Source organism: Podarcis cretensis, assembly GCF_951804945.1.
Source record: "Podarcis cretensis genome assembly, chromosome: 9".
Taxonomy (NCBI): domain Eukaryota; kingdom Metazoa; phylum Chordata; class Lepidosauria; order Squamata; family Lacertidae; genus Podarcis; species Podarcis cretensis.
Genome location: NC_137178.1, coordinates 53,243,071 through 53,265,804, shown reverse-complemented (window position 1 = coordinate 53,265,804; position 22,734 = coordinate 53,243,071). Strand labels below are relative to the sequence as shown.

The following is a 22,734-nucleotide window of genomic DNA, read 5'->3' as shown; positions in this document are numbered from 1 at the left end:
CAGGGGAGGGGGGGAATCATTCCTCTGCTCATCACATGATTGATCTGATGACCAGGGAGGAGGTGATCTGTATTCCCATCAGGGTGCTGGACTGTGCATCATCACCAAAGTACAGTATTGTCCTTTTACTGCTGCTACAAAAAGCAGTGGGAGTCCAGAAAATTTGCTTAAGGGGGGCTGTATCAGGTCTCTGAACTGGAGGGGTTACACACCCCTCCAGGATAATAAAGCTTGACAATATTTAGGAGGATTTGCAGTGGCAGGATTGGGTGGGAGGGAATGAAGAGTGTACATTTCTTTATACAGTGGTACCTTGCGTTACAGACGCTTAAGGTTACAGACACTTCAGGTTACAGACTCCACTAACCCAGAAATAGTACCTCAGATTAAGAACTTTGCTTCAGGATGAAAACAGAAATTGTGTGGCAGCAGCGAGGGGCCCCATTAACTAAAGTGGTATCTCAGGTTAAGAACAGTTTCAGGCTAAGAACGGTCCTCACCTCCAGAATGAATTAAGTTCTTAACCCAAGGTACCACTGTACTGGAAATTCTTGAGGCCTCAAGAGTGATTAAAATAATTCTTTAACATATGAGTGCTGTCTGCTAGTCTGCTGTCTCTTATGACATTTCACAGTGCCTTGGTATTCAACAAAACATATAACTGGACAGAACTTGACCTTTATGAAAGAAAACATGGCAATGTTGTTATGATCATAGTTAAGAAATCTCATCTGTCCAAAGGTTTCATGGGGCTTAAAACACTGCTGTGTAAACAGTTGGGACAGATTGTAACCTTCACCCTAGATCCAAAAAGCCAGCAGAGTGTGCCCAGTGCCAGGAACTCTTGGATACATCCATGCTTCTGAACCCATTGAATCCTTCTCTCTCCCTCTTCATGTATTAAAAGTTACATTGGGTAGCCATAAGATGGTATTAGCCCCATTTTCAGCTGCTATGTGTCATGGGTGCTGTGGCGCTAACTAGGATAGCGCAGGAGTGGCATGCGTGGTCAGAAGAGGAAGATGACTCCAAGGTGGGGAGCGGAGGCAGACTGGGCAGTGACTCAGATGAGGAACCCATCCCAGCACTCCCACGCATCCCAGAGGGGAAGAGAGAACCAGCAGTGCCCATTGCATCAGCACCTCCGGAGCCTACCATTCCTATGGTAGTTGAGGAGCTGACCAGCCAATGGGTGGAGCTAGCTGGGTCAAAAGTGGCGAGAGAGTCTGGGGATTGGATTAGAGTCCTGGCCAGTGTCAGGAAATCTTGGTTACACACATCATGCTGTGGAATCCATTTAATGGATTGTTTGTGATCTTTATCTCAGTTTCTCAACAATTAAGATTGAAATAAAAATACTGACCAACCTGCATTACAGTGAAAGGATTAGTATTAATTATACTCGGCACAATGTCTTTGTTATGTACTGGGTTGAATAGGATCCAAACTGCAGCAGTCTGATTGGCCCTAGAACAATAGGATCCAAAAGGCAGCAGCCTGATTGGTCCTAGAACAATAGGATTCAGAATGCAGCAGTCTGATTGGTCCTAGAACAATGCAGCAGTATGATTGGTTGGCAGGAACTACCCAATCATGCTCCAGATAGAAGTGAATCCACAACCTGATTGGCTTACAGTAGAATTCCGGAATTAGCCAATCATGTGCAGCCCATTGTGTAAATAATGTATATAAAGCAGATACCTTGAGGGGACTTTCATTCATTCCTCCTCACCACTATGAGCTGAATAAAGAGCATGAAATCACTTTGCGACTCTGAGTATATTTCAGTCTTGTTGATTGGATACTGCCACACCTTTATCCAAAGCAGGGGTGGGCCTTAGGTAGAGAAACAGGAATTACTGTATGACTTCCTGCTCCTTACCAACTTCCACTGTTGCCATGCCACCGCACTGCCACCATCACTAGAATGCCCTGGCTCTTGCCAAATTGCATGCATTTCTTCTTGTCTTGTCTGCCCATGGGAAGATGAATAGAAACACTGTGTGCAAGAATGCCCCAGATCTCACCGATCTTGGCAAGAGTCAGGGTATTCCTTAAGGTGTCCCTACTTTATTTTCCTTTGCTGAAGGTTGACGTCCTGGTGTGGTGAGTCTTTTGCTCTGGTGTGCGCCGGTTGTGGTGAGTCTTTTGCTCTGGTGCGAGCCGGTTATGGCACGATCAAATCGCAAGGGCCAGAATTTGGGGGGGGCAGAAAAGAGTTAGCATCCTGGTGAGTAGAGATAATATTTGGCGTTTTTAGCTGTCGGGCCCAACTAGGCTCTGAAGAGGCTCCTGCGAAGTCCGCTGGAGCCGTCCTCTTTGGGGATCTAACCGATACACTTGTGATCATTTGATTTATATGTCCTGCTGGGTCTTCAGTCCACTCTGTGTTGACTCTCGACACTATAGTGTCTTCCTCACGTAATTTTTGGATTTTTGGTGGAGAAGCCTGACTTGGAGTGGCCACTACCGTCTCAGGTCGTGGATGGTCTTCGATGTATGTTGATTCCAAGTCCGGCATGGAGGGATGCAGGGGCAACGATTTATCCAGGGGGGCGTTATCCTGAGATTCATTCTTTGATCGGTTAATCTCAGAGGGAACAGATAAGTCTATTAAAAGCAGGGATGAGTTACCAGCATGAAGGGGAGGAGAAGAGTCTGCCTCCAGCGGTGAGACCTTCCCATCCAATGCAGATGGCACCTTATATGCTGGATATTGGGGGATTGTTGTTTCCACTTCCATGGGGCATGGCACCACTAAGTTAGAGTGGGTATTATTCATAGGAACTCCGTTACAGGCGATACTTAGGAGCTGAAGTTTAAGACCATTCAAAAACACTTTTTGCTGAATAATAAGAGAGGGGATTTTTGCAGAGTGGAAAGCCAGCATTATTCTCTGATATCTGTTCTGGCGGACTAAGGGAAGCACAGCACAAAGATCTATTTGTGATGACTCGAGTTTTAGAAGCCATCTGAGGTGCTCTTTAGTCCCATGTAGCGTTGCCCAACTTGGGTCCCTTTCCCGGAAGGTTAGGGAAATCTTCCTTGGATGTAGAATCAGGGATTGGCGATTCAGTGAGGGGTTGAGATTGTATTTGCAGTTCTTCATACGATCAGTGTTTGGAGGAGCTTTCTGCCGGCACAATGGAACATCTACTGCCCCGTCTTGGGCTGTCTGAACCGGCTGGTCATCCAGTTTTTGCTGAAGGCTATGCAGCTGAGAGGATAGGCCGTCAATTCTCTTAAATATACAGTTTAGAGTTCTAATTACTAGATGGAGTTGCTCGCATCCTGAGCAGTCCGCAGATTCGGCTACCAACACCTCCTTTGGATCGGGACCATCCCCATTTGTGTTACCATTAGCGTTTCCAATTTGTAGCGTCTCAGGGGCCTCATCTTTTGATGTTATTTCAAGGGCAATTAGGGGATCGAAACAATTTTGAGTTGCTATTGAGCAGGTACATTCCTCGGGGCCTCTCCCTCCTTTAAGTGAGCCCTTCCTTGGTTGCTTGGGCCTCGGAGAGGATAATGCCTCGTCAGAGTCTCTTGGGTGTTTTCCATGGCCCATAAATCAATTTTGCAGGGGAACCGTCATGGTCACTGTGCTGGGGAACTCCTTAAATCCTTTAGTCTTCCTCACAAGAATACTGCCTTTCACTTATCTCACCCAGTTAGGGGGGCGGCGGCAGCCGTGGCGGTAATAAAAGAGATAATAAAAGGCAGCCAGCACAGCCAGCAGATCATTTAAAACTCACGGATAAAAGCCAGCACAGCCAGCAGATCATTAAAACTCTCGGATAAAAACAGGAGAGGGTAAAAACCGCTTAAAACCACTTAAAACTTTGATAAGGGTAAGCGAAATTACTTGGTAACTACCTTCGTCGCCATGTTGGGTGGAGCTCCCTCTCTGCATCCAGTGTGCACAACTCCACAGCTCCAGCGACGACCCATAACGCACAACAGAATGGCTAAGTCCTATGATGCAGTTGCATTTGCCCTTATTCTTTGGACAGGAGCCTCACACCTAAACTATTTGTTGTATGCGTTCTTCAAACCAGCCAGTGAAGTAATGAAAGAGATCAACAAAGCCAAACTGATAGGTGCAGCTGACTACAGACTGATACCCACACACAGCCTAGCACAGCCTGCCCCAACCTGGCTGTTTTGAACCACAACTCTCATTAACCCCACCCAACGTGCCCAACATTGGGTCAGAAATGATGGGAGTTGTAATCCAAAATATTTGGAGGTCACAAAGTTATATATCGTTAATCCTAGACAAGTATACACCCTGGCATGGGACTCAGGTGATAAATTTGTCCTCACACACACACTAATTTAAAAGAGCTGTACATCCAGATTGTTGAGATTTCAATAGCGATATAAACCTGGTGATTAATTTCTGTACCAGCAATCAGATGCTAGCTCTGTCATGCAAGCACATGAATGAAGCCACACTTTCAGGAATTATTTCACGTGCTCATCCTCGAAAACAACATCTGCCAAGCAAACATCAGTCTCTATGCAAAAATAATAAATGCATAGAAAACATGTCAAAAATGGTAGCATTCAGAAACCAGTGGTTGAATGTTCCTGTTTTTCAGTACACTCTGTTTCCTACATGAAAACCACATTCTACAACAAGATAACTCCCAGGAAAAGAACTTGTGGTGTGAACTTGCTGAACAAGAATGTATCAGGAAGTTTGAGCTATTTGTTTAGGCCTCAATCAAGGCCAAGGTTCTCTCTGCCTGTGTGTGTGTGTGTGTGTGTGTGTGTGTGTGTTAAAATTAACATAGCATAGCTATGAAGATTGTATCACCCCCAGTTTCTGCTGCCATGTAGCATGCGTGCTGTGACACCATCTAGGACAGGGCCGGAGCGGTCATTGCAGAGGCTGGACTAGATGATTCTCGGCAGCAGAAAAAACGGTGCTGAAACTCACAATTAACGCCTCCTTTGTTCTCTTATCAAGGCAATGGCACCAACCTGAGAGGTGCTGGAACTCAGTTCTGGCATGTTCCATTCTAAAAAAAAAAAGACCTGATCCTCTGTGTTTCTTCCAACTCTACAATCATATGAACAATGGACCCTGTTCTGCACCCGTAAAAGTAGAGCAGGGGAGGCATATCAAGTTTTGGGACACGTTATGCCTGTCTATGTATTCTAGTCTCTGCCAATGTACCTGTTGAACTTTGTAGCCTGTACCTTGAACTGATGAAATAATCACATTCTGAATTATAAAATAAACTTGGGGAATTTCCCAAGCCAAGAACTCGGGTCTTTGGGAGGCAGGACACCACGAATGGTCAGTCTACCATTTGAAGATACCAAATATTTTTGAAATGCCACAAAATGTTTATGCAGTCATGTTTTAGATAATAGTAAACAAATTACTGGTTATGAAATTCCTAAAATAATCAGTTAAATCTTCTTTTAAAGTAATTGGAAGGAAATGTAGATAATAAAATAGTCCTGTCTACATCTGTATTAACTGCAGCTAGAATGTGCATCTCAACCTATGGGAGGAACCCCTCCACCCTTGTCTGAATATATTTTTGGGGTAGGATGTAGCTACAACGTATAAGCTTACGAGAAAAGAAGTATTGTTTCAAACAAATGTATAGAAAAATGGACATTTTTTTTATTTCCTTAGAAGGGGGAGATAGTACAGAAGCTACACAAACTACACAAACCTTTCTTTCTTTATTGTGCCCCAACAATTTCTAATACTCCAGAAGTAAAATAGGAGATTAAGGACAACTCTCCAAATAACTATTTAGAAATGCTTCAATTATGCAACTCCAAACTAAACAGAAAAACTAATTGAAGAGGCATGCTCAACATCGTTAATACATGTCTAACATACCTGGTTTGGCCTTAATTTGCCATAATCCAAGATAAACACTCAATATTTGTATTAGCTAAGTAGTAGCCTAGATCCTTTTCTAATTACAAAGTTAGTTATTACTCACAGGATCTTCTTTTTCAAAGGCAGTGTAAGCATACTTTAAACGTTTTAATATTTCATTAAAAACCCAGTCTCTTATCCATATTGCAAATCATTTGGCTTTACATTATTATTAAGTATGTCACGGTCTATTTTAGCAGTAGCACGCTCATTCCTACTGGTTGCAATTGGTACCTCTTTATTTGTGCTTGACGATCACCAGCATATCATGTTCCATCGGTTGCTTTCTGCTCCCCTTTAGTGCACTTTTTCTGCTGCTGCTCTCTTATTTTCTAAAATTATTTTAGTAAATAATTATTTCCTTATTATTTCTGTAGTTTGCCCTTCTGTGCTGATCCCGGGGGAACACTGACCCCTCTGGCTCTCCAGGCTTCAGCAAAAGCAACGCGAAGCCTCCGGAGCGCGGCGGGAGCGCTCCCACTGTGCTTCAGAAGCTTCGCGTTGCTATCACTGAAGCCATGGAGCCTGCATTCGCTCCATAAGACGCACACACATTTCCCCTTAATTTTTGGAGGGGAAAAAGTGTGTCTTATAGAGCGAAAAATACAGTATTTTCTGCAATAACCTTTGCAAACACTATTACACAGCAAGTGCCAGAATGACAAATGTGAAATGTGAAAATGTGTAAAGTGCAAAGGCTTAGGTACGTCTCCTGTCACGCAGCAGCCGATGTCCAGGCACTCATTAAGAATTCACCATATAGTTATCCTACAGAACTGTGGTATACATATCTACTTCAGAAGTCTCTTTGTGTTTAATGGGGTTTATTCTCAGCTAAGTGGGTACAGGCTAGCAGCCTAGGCTTCAGTTGAGAATTGACATTGGGGAAAACAGAGTTCTTGTGCATCTCCAAGATCAGGAGCAGCAGGTTATAGCTGACTTGCCATGGTAAACCTGAGGTTTTTGGTTGGGTCAGTCAGAGAACTAGTAATGACTGTACTATCTCACCTTTTGTGTTATGCCATGCAACCCATGGCAGCCATTTTCTGACTGTCTCCCCCAGCTCTCAGAGCATTTGAAATCCCACTTGTCAAAAAAAAAGGAAAAAAAGGTTGGTAAGCTCTGGCAGTTTAGCTTGTCCAATTTCCACATAAAGCACACAGAACACTTGTGCAGTCCAAACGCTGGTCTCTCCTATATTAAAGGTATACAGACACAAAATGTATGATGTGCTCAGCGCATGAAGAGTTGTTGCTGCACCAAACAAAAAAACCCCTGATATGCTCCATTGACTGAACAAAGTGGGATAAATTATTCTGTCCCACTCCTTCTTCCCCAAAACCACTGGTACTTGGGATCAGCTGGTGAAATTAATTAGTAGTGGGTTCAGGACAAACAAACAAAACTCCAAAAATGACAAAGTTAAACTATGGAATTAAATTTCACAAAGTGCCATAATGGACACCAGCACATATGGCATTGGATATTAACAGATAATTAGACCTGTAACAATGGGGACGAATCTGAAATTTTCTGTAGTTTATTGTTGTAGATCTTGGCATTAGTGCAGTTGGCATAACTTTTCATCTTCAGTTGTGACAGTCTTTATCAATGGGGGTGGGGAAGAGAGAAGAAAGACCGATGATTCATGACAGCCAAGACATCCTATCAACAATAAGATGACTCCTGAATTTTTCCAGCTCAACTTCAAGGTGAATGAGGTGCTTTTCTTCCATACTTCTGCTGACTAGTGCTTCTTCTGAAAACCCAGGCAAGATGCAAGCAACCAGGCAGAACCATCAAGGGCAGTGAATGCCTTGCATACATTTCTCTGCATACAGATGGGAAACTGTGAGCCCTTTTAAGTGTTCACACAATGGGAGGGAGAACAGCAGCTATAGATCTTGTAAGTATAACCAGGATGGGTATCCCACATGGTTGGCCTCTAGATCCTGTAGGACAACAACTTACATCATCCATAGCCAGCATGGCCAATGTTTACTCCAAATAACATCTGGAAGGCTGCCCCTGGTGTAACTTTATTCCAGTGATTATCAAGACAGCTTGCCTTGCTAGGAGACAGAAAATTAAAAAAAGGTGTAGAGTTGGAGTGGCTCTTGTGCACAGTAGCAGCAGAACCCCTCTAATACACTGCCTTGGTCATCTCACTGTTTTGTGCATTTGATATTTCCCTCATTTTTCTAGAGCCTCCCAAAAAAGGCAGAGTATGATTAACATATGGGACACGGGTGGCGCTGTGGGTTAAACCACAGAGCCTAGGACTTGCCAATCAGAAGGTTGGCGGTTCGAATCCCCATGACAGGCTGAGCTCCCGTTGCTCGGTCCCTGCTCCTGCCAACCTAGCAATTCGAAAGCACGTCAGAGTGCAAGTAGATAAATAGGTACAGCTCTGGCAGGAAGGTAAACGGCATTTCTGTGTGCTACTCTGGTTCGCCATAAGTGGCTTAGTCATGCTGGCCACATGACCCAGAAGCTGCACGCTGGCTCCCTCGGCCAATAACGCGAGATGAGCGCCGCAACCCCAGAGTCGGCCACGACTGGACCTAATGGTCAGGGGTCCCTGTACCCTTTTATGACTAACATGCAAGTCACAGGCTATTGCTGCTACAACCAGACTGCTCCCTGAATTTAGAGATAAAGCTGCTTTTTCAGCATTTCCAGTTTCTTTCTCAGTTAAGAAAACAGTCTGCAGATAGGCAAACTTTGCCTTCTCCAGTTATACAGCCACAAATACGTTTTGAATACCCGCCCCGCATCCTGCAAATACATTTCTCATCCATTTCCTTGCCTTTCCATCTCCGACATAGTTTAATGGAGTTGTTATTTGTTCTTCAAATAGAGTGGTACCTCGGGTTAAGTACTCTAATTCATTCCGGATGTCAGTTCTTAACCTGAAACTGTTCTTAACCTGAAGCATCACTTTAGCTAATGGGGCCTCCTGCTACTGCTGTGCCGCCGGAGCACAATTTCTGTTCTCATCCTGAAGCAAAGTTCTTAACCCGAGGTACTATTTCTGGGTTAGCGGAGTCTGTAACCTGAAGCGTATGTAACCCGAGGTACCACTGTACAGCATTTGAAGAAAGCATGTGCTGCAGGTGAAATAGAATGGCAGTTTGTTCAGCCCCCTTCAAAATTTCCAGTAAGGAGATCAAGCCCTAAAGTTCCTCCCAGTTTCTGGCTGTTCCCATAGCCAGCCAAGGAGAGTTCATAAAGCACACTTGGCAAGACACTCAATGGAGCACTGAATTACAGACTCAATCATGTGACTCAAGCTGTTATGAAAAGCTTTCTTGACAACTAATACAGTTGTCTAACTAATACAGTTTGAATACATCCTGGATTTTAATCCTGGGCTCAGCAATGAAGCATTCTGATCTAGTCACATGAATTTCATATAAGTAAGACTTGCGTGGGTGAGTTGGCCAGTCATTTTAAACAAACAATGTTTCTTCCCATGCGTACACTACAAACAAACTTGTGGGCCTAGTCTCTTGGCTAAATGGCAAGAGTTATCACTACTGTAATGAAAATAGCAAACCCTAAAAAAATGGTTCTGTACACATTTCCACAGATTCATTGGCTCATGAAGCAAATTTTTAATAGGGTTTCTGAAGTACTAGATAAATCAATTCATTTTACATTAGCAGGTGACATCAAAGAAGTTCAGGAAGGAAAAACTCAATAAACAGAATATCAGTTGCAGCCCAGCAAGTGGACTAAGTCCATGAGGGTCTATGATATAATTTTGCTGCTAATTCTTTCTGCGAACAAATCCATCTGAGCTATTTTACAGTGCTTGATGTATTAATTACTGGTAATAAGTGATGGTCAGCCCTCTAATTATCCTTCACAGGGTGACGTGCCAAATTAACGACAAAGAGAAGGTAGGAAGATGCAACAATGGTAATCAACAACAAACAATGTATGATTAAAGTAAAGATATAAAGATACATTACATAGAAATAACTTTGCAATTCTTCCATTTTGATTTCCACAGTTAGTTTACACCTCAATAGATGTACTTTACCGATTTTCATATTTTTTATCATTTTACATATTAGGGTATAGGGGAGCTTATTAAAATGATGCAAGACAAAATCAAGGTACCTTTATGTAGTGTGATATAGGCTGCATGCACACTAACCCATTTGTTTTTCTCAACCTAGAAGCATTCATGTTTGCCCCCAACATGCTGCTTTCTATCTAGATCATGCATCCCCAACCTTTGGCCCTCCAGATGTTTTGGACTACAATTCCCATCATCCCTGACCACTGGTCCTGTTAGCTAGGGATCATGGGAGTTGTAGGCCAAAACATCTGGAGGGCCGCAGGTTGGGGATGCCTGATCTAGATTAATTCCAGATCCTACTGTCCACCAGGGTGGGAGTGGCTACTTGATACACATTTGAAAACCCTCCTCTTGGTTAGGTTATCCATACATTTTCATCCCTTTTCATGCCCCAGGTGAATGGAGAAGGAAGATGTTATTGCTCTCTTGGTATATATGCCCTACCATGTCAATGGGCAGGTGTGGATACATCTGGCTTCAAATGGACACACTGTGGAGTAATGCACAAGAAATATACAATGACTTCTATTTTCAGAATGAAACTAAGTTTCTCAAAAAGTGCTTTTGGGTGGGGGGCAAAAATATGCAAAATTTCTAGATTATGTGTAGACCACATAGAATAAACAAGTACTCAAGTCTCCATTGATTTTAGAATAATATATTGTGTCTATGCAACAGTAATATATGGCCAAAGGTTCTTGATGCAATTGCACAAAAAGGATCTTGATGGGATTGCATCAATATTTGTTTTTTCATGGTGTTTAATCAATGTGCATTAGCTAAATTTGTGCATGATGAAAATAATATTTGAACCCAAACTGCAGCAACTTATGCCTACCTCACTTCCAAAATTAATTTTAGAGATTGCCCAAGCTAAACCAGAGAGAAGGGATAGATTTTTCTTATGGAGCCATAACAAAAGGAGTCCAGGAATTAAATCTTATTATCATAATATTCAAGGCTTTATACACTGCATTACTACAGCTCAGCTAAAACCAACTCCAACTGTTTTGGTGTCACTTTCATTCCTGTGGAAACAATTCCTGGTTTTTACAGTGTTTGCTTCCTCAAAATTTCATTAGAAGGAAATGTACGAAAGCCCTGCTAAGGTTTGTTTTAATGACTCTAAGTTGTTTTAATGCCTGTACAAACTGCCCCCACTCCCCCACCAAACTTGTCTGACCAAGATCAGGGAAGCTCCGCCAAAAGAACCGAGGCAAAGTCTAGCTCAAATTCCTTAGCATGCTTGGAGGGCAACCAAAATGGTCAAAGGCCTGGAAACGATGCCTTATGAGGAACGGCTAAGGGAGCTGGGCATGTTTAGCCTGGAGAAGAGGAGGTTAAGGGGTGATATGATAGCCATGTTCAAATATATAAAAGGATGTCACATAGAGGAGGGAGAAAGGTTGTTTTCTGCTGCTCCAGAGAAGCGGACACGGAGCAATGGTTCCAAACCACAAGAAAGAAGATTCCACCTAAACATTAGGAAGAACTTCCTGACAGTAAGAGCTGTTCGACAGTGGAATTTGCTGCCAAGGTGTGTGGTGGAGTCTCCTTCTTTGGAGGTCTTTAAGCAGAGGCTTGACAACCATATGTCAGGAGTGCTCTGATGGCGTTTCCTGCTTGGCAGGGGGTTGGACTCGATGGCCCTTGTGGTCTCTTCCAACTCTATGATTCTATGATTCTCTATGAAAAGAGTACCCTTCCTCCCAAGGCTTCATAGTTCTGTGGGCTAGCTCAGATAATTAAAGACCAGCCTCTGAGGGCTTTTACGCAGTTCTCCCTGAGCCCCAGAACTTTGATGAAAAACAGGGAAACTATTTAAATTTTGTGCAATTTGTTTAGCTGCTTTATGAAAGCTTCCCTTGTTCGCTACAGAAAAAGAAAAGGAAAGCTAATGACAATTTGGCTCAGCTCTACTTGTACCTGGTCCACAAACACACAAACAAACAAACAAACAAACAAACAAACAAACAGAACCAGGAAGGCACTTTCTTTTAAACTTGACTTATGCCTTTAGAAAAAAATTGGCACCAATTCATATTCTGTTTTCCAGATATATGCCACTGTCTTGATGCGCTTGCTAATGAGTCTTTGGTGAAACAATTTTCAAGCAGGCTGTATGCAGAGACACAGAACACTTAAGGCACAAAACTACAATACTGGAACGCCATCCCTTCCGATAATAGTTGGGAGTACTGCAGAGTCCCATAAAGTACAGATCAGGTTGATAATAGTTGGGAGTATTGCAGAGTCCCATAAAGTACAGATCAGGTTGGTTGGTTGGTTGGTTGTTTTTTTTGCCTTCTGCTATATGTTATGAAGCAACTTGAAATCTTCTTCTAGCTACAGGTGGATTTCTCTGGAATGATTTGGCATGGAACTGTGAACCTGCAAGCAAAAACATTAGTAGGTAATATTGTGGGTCAAGTGGATACAGTGCATTTGAAACAAAAGGGTTCATGCTCAAATTGTTTTGATGAATGACCTCTCCTAGCCTTGTTTTCCTATCAGTAAAATGGGAATACAGTGGTACCTCGGGTTACAGACGCTTCAGGTTACAGACTCCGCTAACCCAGAAATAGTACCTCGGGTTAAGAACTTTGCTTCAGAATGAGAACAGAAATCATGCAGCGGTGGTGCAGTGGCAGCAGGAGGCCCCATTATCTAAAGTGATGCTTCAGGTTAAGAACAGTTTCAGGTTAAGAATGGACCTCCGGAACGAATTATGTACTTAACCCGAGCTACCACTGTAGTAGTGTCTTACGTCACAGGAAGCTGATCGGAAAATACACAAGTTGAAGCCAATAATATGTTAAGTACAGATCAACTATTTCAGACAGAGCAGGGATATGCTTTTGGTTTTGAACTGACACCCAGTCCTGTGTAAATTAGGGGCAAGAGTATAGGAGGGGTAGGAAGGGACTGCAACCTTATATAAGGCTTGTGAGCAGAGAAGCCAAACTTGCTATTAGGGACCATTGGGATAACGAGTCCTTGTTTGAGGAGCACGAGTTTTCATTTCCCGCCAGCTGTTTCTGGGGGTGCATCCTTTCTTTCCCTGCGCATGGTAGTAGTGTAGTGATCAGGTGGGATTGCTATGAGGAATTATAACAAATATAGAGTAAGCCATCTGTGTCAGCAATGAAAGCATTGCGTTGACTGGGTTTAAACTATTTTGATATGATTCTTGATCAATCCACACCTCTGCATCCCTGTTCCATTTCTCTTTCTTCACCAGTCACGTACACTGCTGTTTGTGATCTCCAGAGTTTCTCTAGTCCTCTTTTATTTACTCTCAGATTATGTATGCATGCCCAGAGTAGTAGTCTTTGTAGTTAAAAGAATTTCCTTGGATCTAACTTTGTCCCCACGTGGGGTCTGTTGAAATGCTCAGAAGAAATCTGATTGGTTCTTATGAACACTCTGTAAAAAGTTCTTTGGTGAATAAAACGACCTGGGCCGAGGGGTAGAAAGACACAGAGAGAGAACACTATACGCACCCTTCCCAGAGTCTTGCTGGTTCAAGCCTCTTTGTGTACTCTTATTAATCAGAGTTCAATCCTTCCTTTTTACTCTGAGAACGCCTCAAGAGCAATCTCTCTATTAACCTTCATTGGGAATAAGTCCAGTGTTGCAAATGGGAGAAAGAAGAGGCTTGCCAGCCCGACAAGTAATACCCAAGGTGAGTTCATCAATCAGTGACTTCAATCACCTTGACAAATTCCAGTTTCCTAATGATAACTACCTGATCCACACCCTTCCTGATCCCTGCCAGAGGGATTTCCCTAGTGTTGGCACTGCCTTCTTCCTAAGCCACTTGTTTTCTCGATTCCACATCTCCTGCAATCCCCAGTCCTTCAAGTTTCTGCCTCATTCACATCATTGCATTTCAGTCTACTGTCAAATTGGTGCTGGATCTTTCAGCCAGGCCAACTCTCTCCTCTTCCCCCTTAGCTTTCTAACCCTAGGGGCCAAACTTCACAATGCATCATGAGAAAGCACACCAGAGGTTGTTTTTTTTAAATTGCAGGCATGGGCAATCCTGATTTTCACCAGGACAGCATACACAGAGGGGGACTATTCAGGTTTATTTCTTCAGCCCCAACCACAACGCTGATATGAACCAATGCCCCCCACCCCCACCCCATGCTGGTATTAACTTTGGAGGAAAAGTCCCCATTAGCACAAATGCTGGGCAGGGGAGGTGTTGCCATCAGGATTGCAACTGCAAATGGAAGGATTAAACCACGTCTTCCTGAGTGCTGTGGTCCCCATCAAAACCATGCTCATTATTATTTTTTAACACTAAAACCCTTTTTATAATTTAGCATCACCTGCAGCTCAACTCTCAGTCTGCCTGCCTTGCCAGAGCACTGTTTCTGCTTCTTGCCAACATGCAGCTACTTCCACTTGCAATCTCAAGTCCCCCACTTCACCAGACTGCTCTCTCACCAGCTACTCCCCCCCCCATTGCCCTTTCTCACAGGCTTCTGCTGTACCTTAATTCAGGTTCTAGTGAGCCTGCTGCCTATGTCTACCCACTTTCTGTCTCTTAGCATCTTACCCAGTGTCCTTTCTGGTTCTCAGAATTTCTGCCTGTGCACTGAGTTCCCTCTGTCCCTAGACCTTGCTTGAGAGGTTTTATCAAAACTCACTACCCTACAAGGATAATCATGGGCAGCAGGAAGTAGAATACCTCTGGGGATATTTTGTTATTAAGAGTAGTCTGTGCAAGTGCAAAAAAAATACATTATTTCACGTTTAATAGATAGCTAGACAATATGAACTGATGGTGAACTTCAATACAGCAAAAAAATGTGTGTGTTTTTCTGCAAGCATTGTCACCTTTCACTACATCATCAAAGTTAAAGGATTGTTTTTCAGTTAATTTACTTTTTACACTGAAGAAGAGTCTCCATTTCTTGTGTATTTCACAAACAGAACAGTTCTGGAGAATATGCTTGGGCTAGGAGGTATTGTAACCTGGTATGAACAGTCATGCTACACGTACACATGATGAGTTTATGAGATCTTAAAATAGAACAACCAACTTCTGTGGCAGGAGAAAAGGACTGTTTATCATTGGTGCTTTCCAGTGGAAAGGTAGCCCTCTGCTGGTTCTCTGCTAATACTACAGCTGTACAAGAACCAGTGACTTAGTCTTAGATGAATTAAGTATAGTTACAAACTCTTGAAAAGAGCCACCCTAAATATCTTCACTTGGGGCTCCAACTGAATAATGAGGTTTACTCAGGCTGCAGTAGTGAACACTAAGTGTAAACTGACCAATTTACTGAAAGTCTATGGCCAATTTATCAAAAATCATTGATTGTACCAAGGAATAGAAATTAGTATAAATCCAGTAAAGAAGAGACAGGGAACATGTGGTCCTTCCAGATGCTGTTAGAATCTAACAACATCTAGATAAACCACATGTTCCCTGTCCCTTATTTACTGAATTTATACTAATTTCCTTGGAACCTCATTCACCCCCAGCCGGCATAGCCAATGGATGAGGATTGTGGGAGTTGTAGTCCAACAACATCCACCGGTTCTCCATCCTTGCTGCTCCATTAAATTTTGCCTGCTGCTGCACCTCTTTCATATAGAGGCAAACTAGTATAAAATGGTTTACAGCATTTGTTTTTTGGGCTCAACTTGTGATGTAGAATACAATGCTTATTGCTCATTTTACACCATTCTCCCACAAATGCTAATATGCTGAAACCGAGAATCACAGTTCTGAGGGGATTGGCATCTTGTGCTACAATCTTCTTTTCTTTAATAAAACAAAGGTCTTACCTATCAATACCCCATGACCTGTCCACATTTGATTAGCAAAATCCATAGGAGTCAATGATATTTTATGAGGTGTATCTGACTGAAAGAGAAAAACAGATGTTTACCCTTTATAGCATTCACCTGCCCTCCCCGCCCCCCAACAAGTCAAGGGCAAACTATGCCTGTGACTATGCCTGGGTACATACTTTATTAAAGCTCATTTGGAGTACATTCTTTCCCTCAAAGAATTATGAGCCCTGTTGTATACCACCACTGAGAAACAATTCCCAACAACCCTTAACAAAGCAGAGAGCCCAGAATTATTTGAGGGGAAATGTGCTTTGAATGTCTGTTAAAGTTATAGCGTGCATATAGCCCATGACATGAAAAAGAGCTATGAAGATGTAACTATTCCACAAGGAGCATTGAAAAATGTCCAATACTAATTACACTTTCCTGTTCAGCACTAAAGGCAATAATGTGGTTAAACAGTGAGCAAACATTCACATCTTTGCAAGTGGGATATTCTGGCTTTGGATCATTCTCCCACCCCCAACACCACAAAACAGGGTGTTCATTCCACACACATGCACACCACAGCTTCTCAACATCTGGTGTCATTTCTTATGAGGCTGGGGTGTGTGGGTTTTTTTTGGGGGGTGTCCTTTCTTTTTTTCTAAAAAATAATTAAGCACCTGTAAAACAGGGTTGTCCCAAAGTGTAGAGTAACTGCAAGTCAGCTAAAAACTCTGTTATGCATGGTTAGCATGGTTTGGGCTACAAAGCATGAGAATATGAAGACTTTTATTTGTATTAAAGGAATGGTATCTGGAAGGCAGGAAATAATTCCTCCCAGAATTGCAAGACTGCATACAACTAAGCACATAGGAATAATCTAATACAGTTTAACAGGGAATAAAAGAGTGGTATTCTCACTCCCCATTTCAATTCCAGTTTCTTATTAAGAGTCTCAAAAGCTTTCAAATACCTACCCGAAATGTGTGAGTAGTATTGGGTCTTGAAAACTGATCTATTATGACAGTTCGCTCTCTAAGTGGCCGCCGTTCTGCACCATCAGGTACCGCGCTGGAAATTCTGCTATGAGGATACCTTCCTTTATGCTGGAAAATGTTTGGGGTAGGGTTGAGAAAAAGAAGCAAGTCCATCACTGGGAAAAGTGTAAATTATTATTTAGCAGAAGTATGCTTTTGCTTTTCAACTGATTATTTTTTTGTCTTCCCAAAAGCTAATTTTCCATTAGTCACAAAACACTGAGAAAAGAGCTTCTAAAACTATTTACTTAGGCTTTTTCAATTGGGTTTCAAATGGATTAGAAGAGACAGATACAAGCAGAATTAAAAAGGCTAGGAAGGATCTGCAGCTCCTGTCTGCATCTATCTCTGGAAGCAGAAGTGGGGTGACTGGCCCCAGAGAAGGTAGCAAGGGTCTTCTCCTTCCCACAGTTTTTGTTATTTTTTCAATCGGTGGTGAGGTTGAAAAGTAAACAATTCCATCTTTTTTTTCTGGCCTTAGTTTACCATTCACAAGGTTGGAACAGCTGTTTGCTTGACTTATGCTAAGGCTGCTATGACTTACTTTGACAATTCATATCCATAGTGCTTAAACTACATTGTAATATTTGGCAATGTAGTTCCAATTCAGGGAATGCAAGCTAGATATTTCCCAGCAGGAAAATGGGTAGCTGTTTAAACAACACTGTTAACTAAGTTGCCAACAAAGAACAAGCATATGGTGCAAAAGTGAAGCAATTAAAACACAAAACAAACTATCATGCAGTAACTATGTGCAACAAATGAAGCAATATGGATAAGTGTCAGTGGAGCAACAAATTGAATAAAGATCCTTGAAAAGTTACAGAAAAATACATTTTGCTGAAACTATTAAAAGTTATTACGTCATGCTGATTTCATGTAGAAGTTGTAAGTTAGAATGAGAGAGCATGATTTTTACAAGGCCACTCAGCAAGCTTCATAGATGGAAGGAGAATGGAACCTAATTTTATCATTTGCAAGCCCAGCAACTAACAATTGTACTTGCTTGATTTTCTCTAGGATTTAAAGTGCTCCAATGACAATACTATTAAATTCTCAACTGAATTGCTAATGGTATAAAACAAAGAATGACACACACACTCTCTCTTACAAAGCCTAGCTGCGATCCAGGAACGGAAAGATATTGCTCAACGGCATCTGATGTAATCGGTGGCAGCTTGTTCCGGGCTGTAGGCAGAAGTGGAGAGGACAAGCGATCTAAGGCAGTACATCTGTGGGCCAACAATAAGGATACCTGAGATTATATGTATTTCACTTCCTTCCGTCACTGCAGGAACTATTCTTAATTATCAAGGGTGATCAAGGGTCTGGAAACCAAGCCTTACGAAGGGAGCTTGAAGGAGCTGGGTATGTTTAGCTTGGAAAAGAGAAGACTGAGAAGAGATATGATAGCCATCTTCAAATATCTCAAGGGCTGTCACATGGAAGAGGGAGCATGCTTGTTTTCTCCTGATCTGGAGGGTAGGACTTGGATTAACATCTCCAAGTTACAAGAAAGGAGATTCTGACTCAACATATAAAAAAACTTTCTGACAGTAAGAGCTGTTTGACAGTGGAACAGTCTCCCCCCAGGAGGTTGTGGGCTCTCCTTCCTTGGAGGTTTTTAAGCAGAGGTTGGATGGCCATCTGTCATGGATGCTTTAGCTGAGATTCCTGCATTGCAGGGGGCTGGACTAGATGACCCTTGGGTCCTTTCCAACTCTACAATTCCAACAACAACAACAACAGAATTCCTGTTAATTAGAGAGATATAGTATTATGTTCTTTGTGAGAAACAACACATCTCTTTAAAATATGATATTCTCCAAAAATGTGTTGATGCCAAAATCATACCACTGCTCACGTTTCCCATGGACTGGACATGCTATTTCCCCCTTAATTGTCAAATGGAACCGTTTCAAAGATCTGGCCATTAGTTTTTAGTGCACACACAACTGGGCTGCAAGCTTAAAAATAAATTAAAGCCTACATCAAGTCAAATTCAAATTCAGTGCCAAGAATGGCTGAATTATGCAACCTGAATGCTGCCCCTCAGACCTGAATCTAGTTTCTGTGGAAATAAAAAATAAAAAATATTGTCCAGTAGCACCTTAGAGACCAACTAAGTTTGTTCTGGGTATAAGCTTTTGTGTGCATGCACACTTCTTCAAAAGTTGGTCTCTAAGGTGCTACTGGGCTTTTTTTTTTTTTTTTTGTCTGCATCAGACCAACACAGCTATCTACCTGAATCTAGTTTCTGTGGTTTCACCAGCCACTGTTCACAGAATTTCAAAGCTAACCTCAAAATGTGTAGGAGGGAACAGAAATAAAAAAGGGTTGGTCTCAGTGCCTGTTTCTGAGATGCAATCACAGGGTGGTGAAACACACCCTAATTCCCATGCTTGAGCTTAATATGTCACTAGGGTCATGAAGAATACAAATGAAGCCTCACAGTTTTGTCCCCCTAAGGACTTCATCGCTGTAAACATTGGGGGTCTTTGAGCGCAGAGGATCTGTAGCTATTGAAGGTAGCCTACGGTGGCCTGCTGTTTTTCTAGAGGATCCAAGCAATACTCGGGAACATGAGAGAACACTACTGTCAGGAATTCGCCCCAGCCGATTTCGTGCTGAGTTAACACTGGAACCCACTTGTGGCTTGTCTTCCTGCTCATTCCTGAAAAAGAGCAATTTCAGCAAATGTAGTTGCCACATACAAGATTCAACCCTTTTGCAGCCCGCCCCCAAAGCCCTTCCCCCCACAGAAGAGAATATGCAGCTTTAATTATACTTTATATTTGAAATAAAATAATTTAACCAAGCCCCAAAATTAAAACACATAACATAAAATTGAAATGTTGACTTCAGAAAGGCTTCATAGAGCCATATGTTGAGGTATAGATTGAAAAATAAATATAGCATGCACTGTGAGAGTGAAATGTGATCTCATAAGTCTTTGCAACACATACTGTATCTTTTCTGTTAGCCCAGAGTGCCTCTGTTGCAGTGGCTTAGCTTGGATTGTCATGACACCATTTAAATCGCTGTGTAAATTGCTGGGAAACCGGTGAATCTAAAGAAAGCAACAGAAGCAAATCACTTAATGTTTTCGAGGTAATTTATCAATATGTCTGAAGGCCTAAAACATGTGCAACATTGTGGGTGAAGATGTGCAAAGTTATCTAATGCAGATGCTGAAGAACATTTCACCCTATGCAAAAAGCATGTATGAAAACATGAAGAAGAAACGGATGCCAATTCTATACTTATCCCTCTCTCTTTTTACACAATAACACAGAATTACCCTACAGGACAGGTCTTCTTATAAATAATAATAACTACTAGTGTAATTTTGTTGAGACATATCTACAGTAATACCTCTGGTTACGAACTGTCCCCCTTATGCACGCTTCGGGCTACAAGCTCCACTAACCTGGAAGCAGATGCTCCTGGTTGCAACCTTTGCCCCAGGATGCGAGCGGAAGTCGCGTGCCAGAGGTGCACACACAGCGGTTTCGAGTTGAGAACAGACCTCCAGAACAAATTAAGTTCATAACCAGAGGTACCACTGTACAGGCCACAAGTAACACATGAGTCATCTTGTACATGTTGCAATCAATAATAAGAATAATGATTAGTGTAGAGAGAGAGAGATGTTAACAGGAGTGGGTGTTTAATTAAATATCAACCTGTATAGCAACTGCTGCAAAAATTTCTTGCATCATTTTAAATGCTTGCATCTTGATTACATGAGTACTTTCTGTGCCAGCATCAGTGGCCCTGAATGGAAATAGGGAACTAGCCATGAGCAACAGATGCAATAGGCCTCTTTAATACATGGTTATGAGAGTTGGCCACAGCCTATGTGGAGAATGTGAAAACTGGAGCCTTCAGCATTACTAAATACTTATGATAGGAATTCACTTTTTTTTTTAGCTGTGTGGCTCAAGGACTGCAATGCATTGTGTCAAGGAAGAGTGCTAAGCAGAACCAGAGGGTTGTCTTGATTGTGTTTATGTATACACACAAAATAAACACATGTATGCACACATCTAAAAAGCAGCTGCTGCCTGTCAGGAAGCCTAAAGGCTAAAAACAAAAGGCCAGTTGTGGAATGCTGAAAATCAGTATATGCCATACAACCAGTGCTTTTCTTCTGGGTACACAGTACCAGCACCTTCCCTCCCCCCTGCCCCAAATGTTTAAAGTGTGGTACTTAGTTGCTACTTACTGTAACAACTTCATGGTGAGCGGTGGCACCATTTTCCTTTAAAAAAAAAAAAAAAGCAGCACTGCATACAACATCTTAAGGACAGCAGAGGTGTGTGTGTGTTGAAGTGTGGCTGGCATGCTAGAGACCTTGGCTGGGCATGATCACCGGCCACCGAGATAGAAGGAATGGAGAGGAAAACCTCACACAGGGCCTGGGGACTGGAGAAGTTGTGTGCTGCTGATAAAAAAGAAAATAGGATTTCATATGCCGACTAATGCCAGCTAGTTGGAAGATATTTTACCTGTGATGGGACAAAATGCAAACCAACAGATGTGCCTCGAGCCTCTGACCCTCTTGATGGGGGTACACTTGATGTATCCATTGCAACACGGGAAATGGATAGATGTGGTAACTTGTTTCCAGTAGCTTTCAATTTCTCCATCTGTTTATCATTCTCTAGTTCATCATTAAAAAAAAAAAAAAACCACCCAAATTTCAATCAGACATAAATGTAAACGTTTGCTTTAGCATAGTAAACTGGTGAATATGTAACAACTTTATGCACAAATAATGCTGGCTGCCTCCAAACCATAGTTTGGAAATCAAAGCAAGCCTTAGGAATATATGTTCCTCTTACCATTTCACTCTCATCTCAGGAGTCAGTGCTAACCATAGGCCCATATTACACATGTCAAATCACATGTGCACAAACCATAGTTAACACACATCATGGCCCCCAGTATCATATGTGAACTGGGCCATGAAGACCAATACATAAATATGATACCATACATATGGATATGTTAGCACAGACCATCTCTACTGCTGCACACCACCCCCAGCCTCTGAGCAGTGTGAGAGTCCAGGACTTCCAGGTGCTTACCCTGGATTCGTGTTTCTTTTGAGAATGAGACACAGAGGAGACTGCTATGTGGTTTATTTACAAATACAGTGGTACTTTGGTTTACGAACTTAATCCGTTCTGGAAGTCCGTTCTTAAACCAAAGCATTCTTAAACCGAGGCGTACTTTCCCATAGCAGCAGGGGACTCAATTTTCAAATGGAACACACTCAACAGGAAGCAGAACATGTTGTGCTTCCAAGGCAAAGTTCACAAACCAAAACACCTACTTCTGGGTCTGCAGAGTTCTTAATCCAAGTTCTTCATAAACTAAGTTGTTCTTAAACTAAGGTACCACTGTATATACAACCTGAGTCTACAATGGAGGGTTCACAGCATTAACAACCCCAAGAAGCCTTGCTTCCCCCATATCCACAGCTTCAGATTCAAACACATCCTTTCTTCCCTTAATGGCCCATCACCCAGGCTATCACTTCAACAAGAAGCTAAAAAGGTAAAGGTACCCCTGACCATTAGGTCCAGTCGTGACCGACTCTGGGGTTGTGCGCTCATCTCACTCTATAGGCCGAGGGAGCTGTCGTTTGTCTGCAGACAGCTTCCGGGTCATGTGGCCAGCATGACAAAGCCGCTTCTGGCGAACCAGAGCAGTGCACAGAAACACTGTTTACCTTCCCGCCAGAGTGGTACCTATTTATCTACTTGCACTTTGACGTGCTTTCGAACTGCTAGGTTGGCAGGAGCGGGGACCGAGCAACGGGAGCTCACCCTGTCGCGGAGATTCGAACTGCTGACCTTCTGATCGGCAAGTCCTAGGCTCTGTGGTTT

At 42.4% G+C, this 22,734-nt stretch overlaps 1 protein-coding gene across 3 annotated transcripts in view; it reads right to left on the bottom strand.

Annotated features, from left to right (window-relative positions):
• Positions 1-12,224: 12,224 nt before the first annotated feature.
• FAM149A (family with sequence similarity 149 member A) overlaps positions 12,225-22,734 on the bottom strand; it is a 32,107-nt gene continuing 21,597 nt past the window's right edge. For 2 of the 3 annotated variants that reach the window (XM_079990034.1, XM_079990036.1), the window contains exons 8-14: positions 21,349-21,503; positions 19,804-19,907; positions 19,290-19,511; positions 17,949-18,069; positions 16,778-16,906; positions 15,807-15,885; positions 12,225-12,392 (exon numbers count right to left, since the gene is read on the bottom strand). In XM_079990034.1, coding sequence (XP_079846160.1) covers positions 12,319-12,392; positions 15,807-15,885; positions 16,778-16,906; positions 17,949-18,069; positions 19,290-19,511; positions 19,804-19,907; positions 21,349-21,503 — 884 coding nt within the window. In that variant the 3' untranslated portion in view covers positions 12,225-12,318. The remainder of the gene's footprint in view (positions 12,393-15,806; positions 15,886-16,777; positions 16,907-17,948; positions 18,070-19,289; positions 19,512-19,803; positions 19,908-21,348; positions 21,504-22,734) is intronic. The other variant, XM_079990035.1, reaches the window with a different exon arrangement.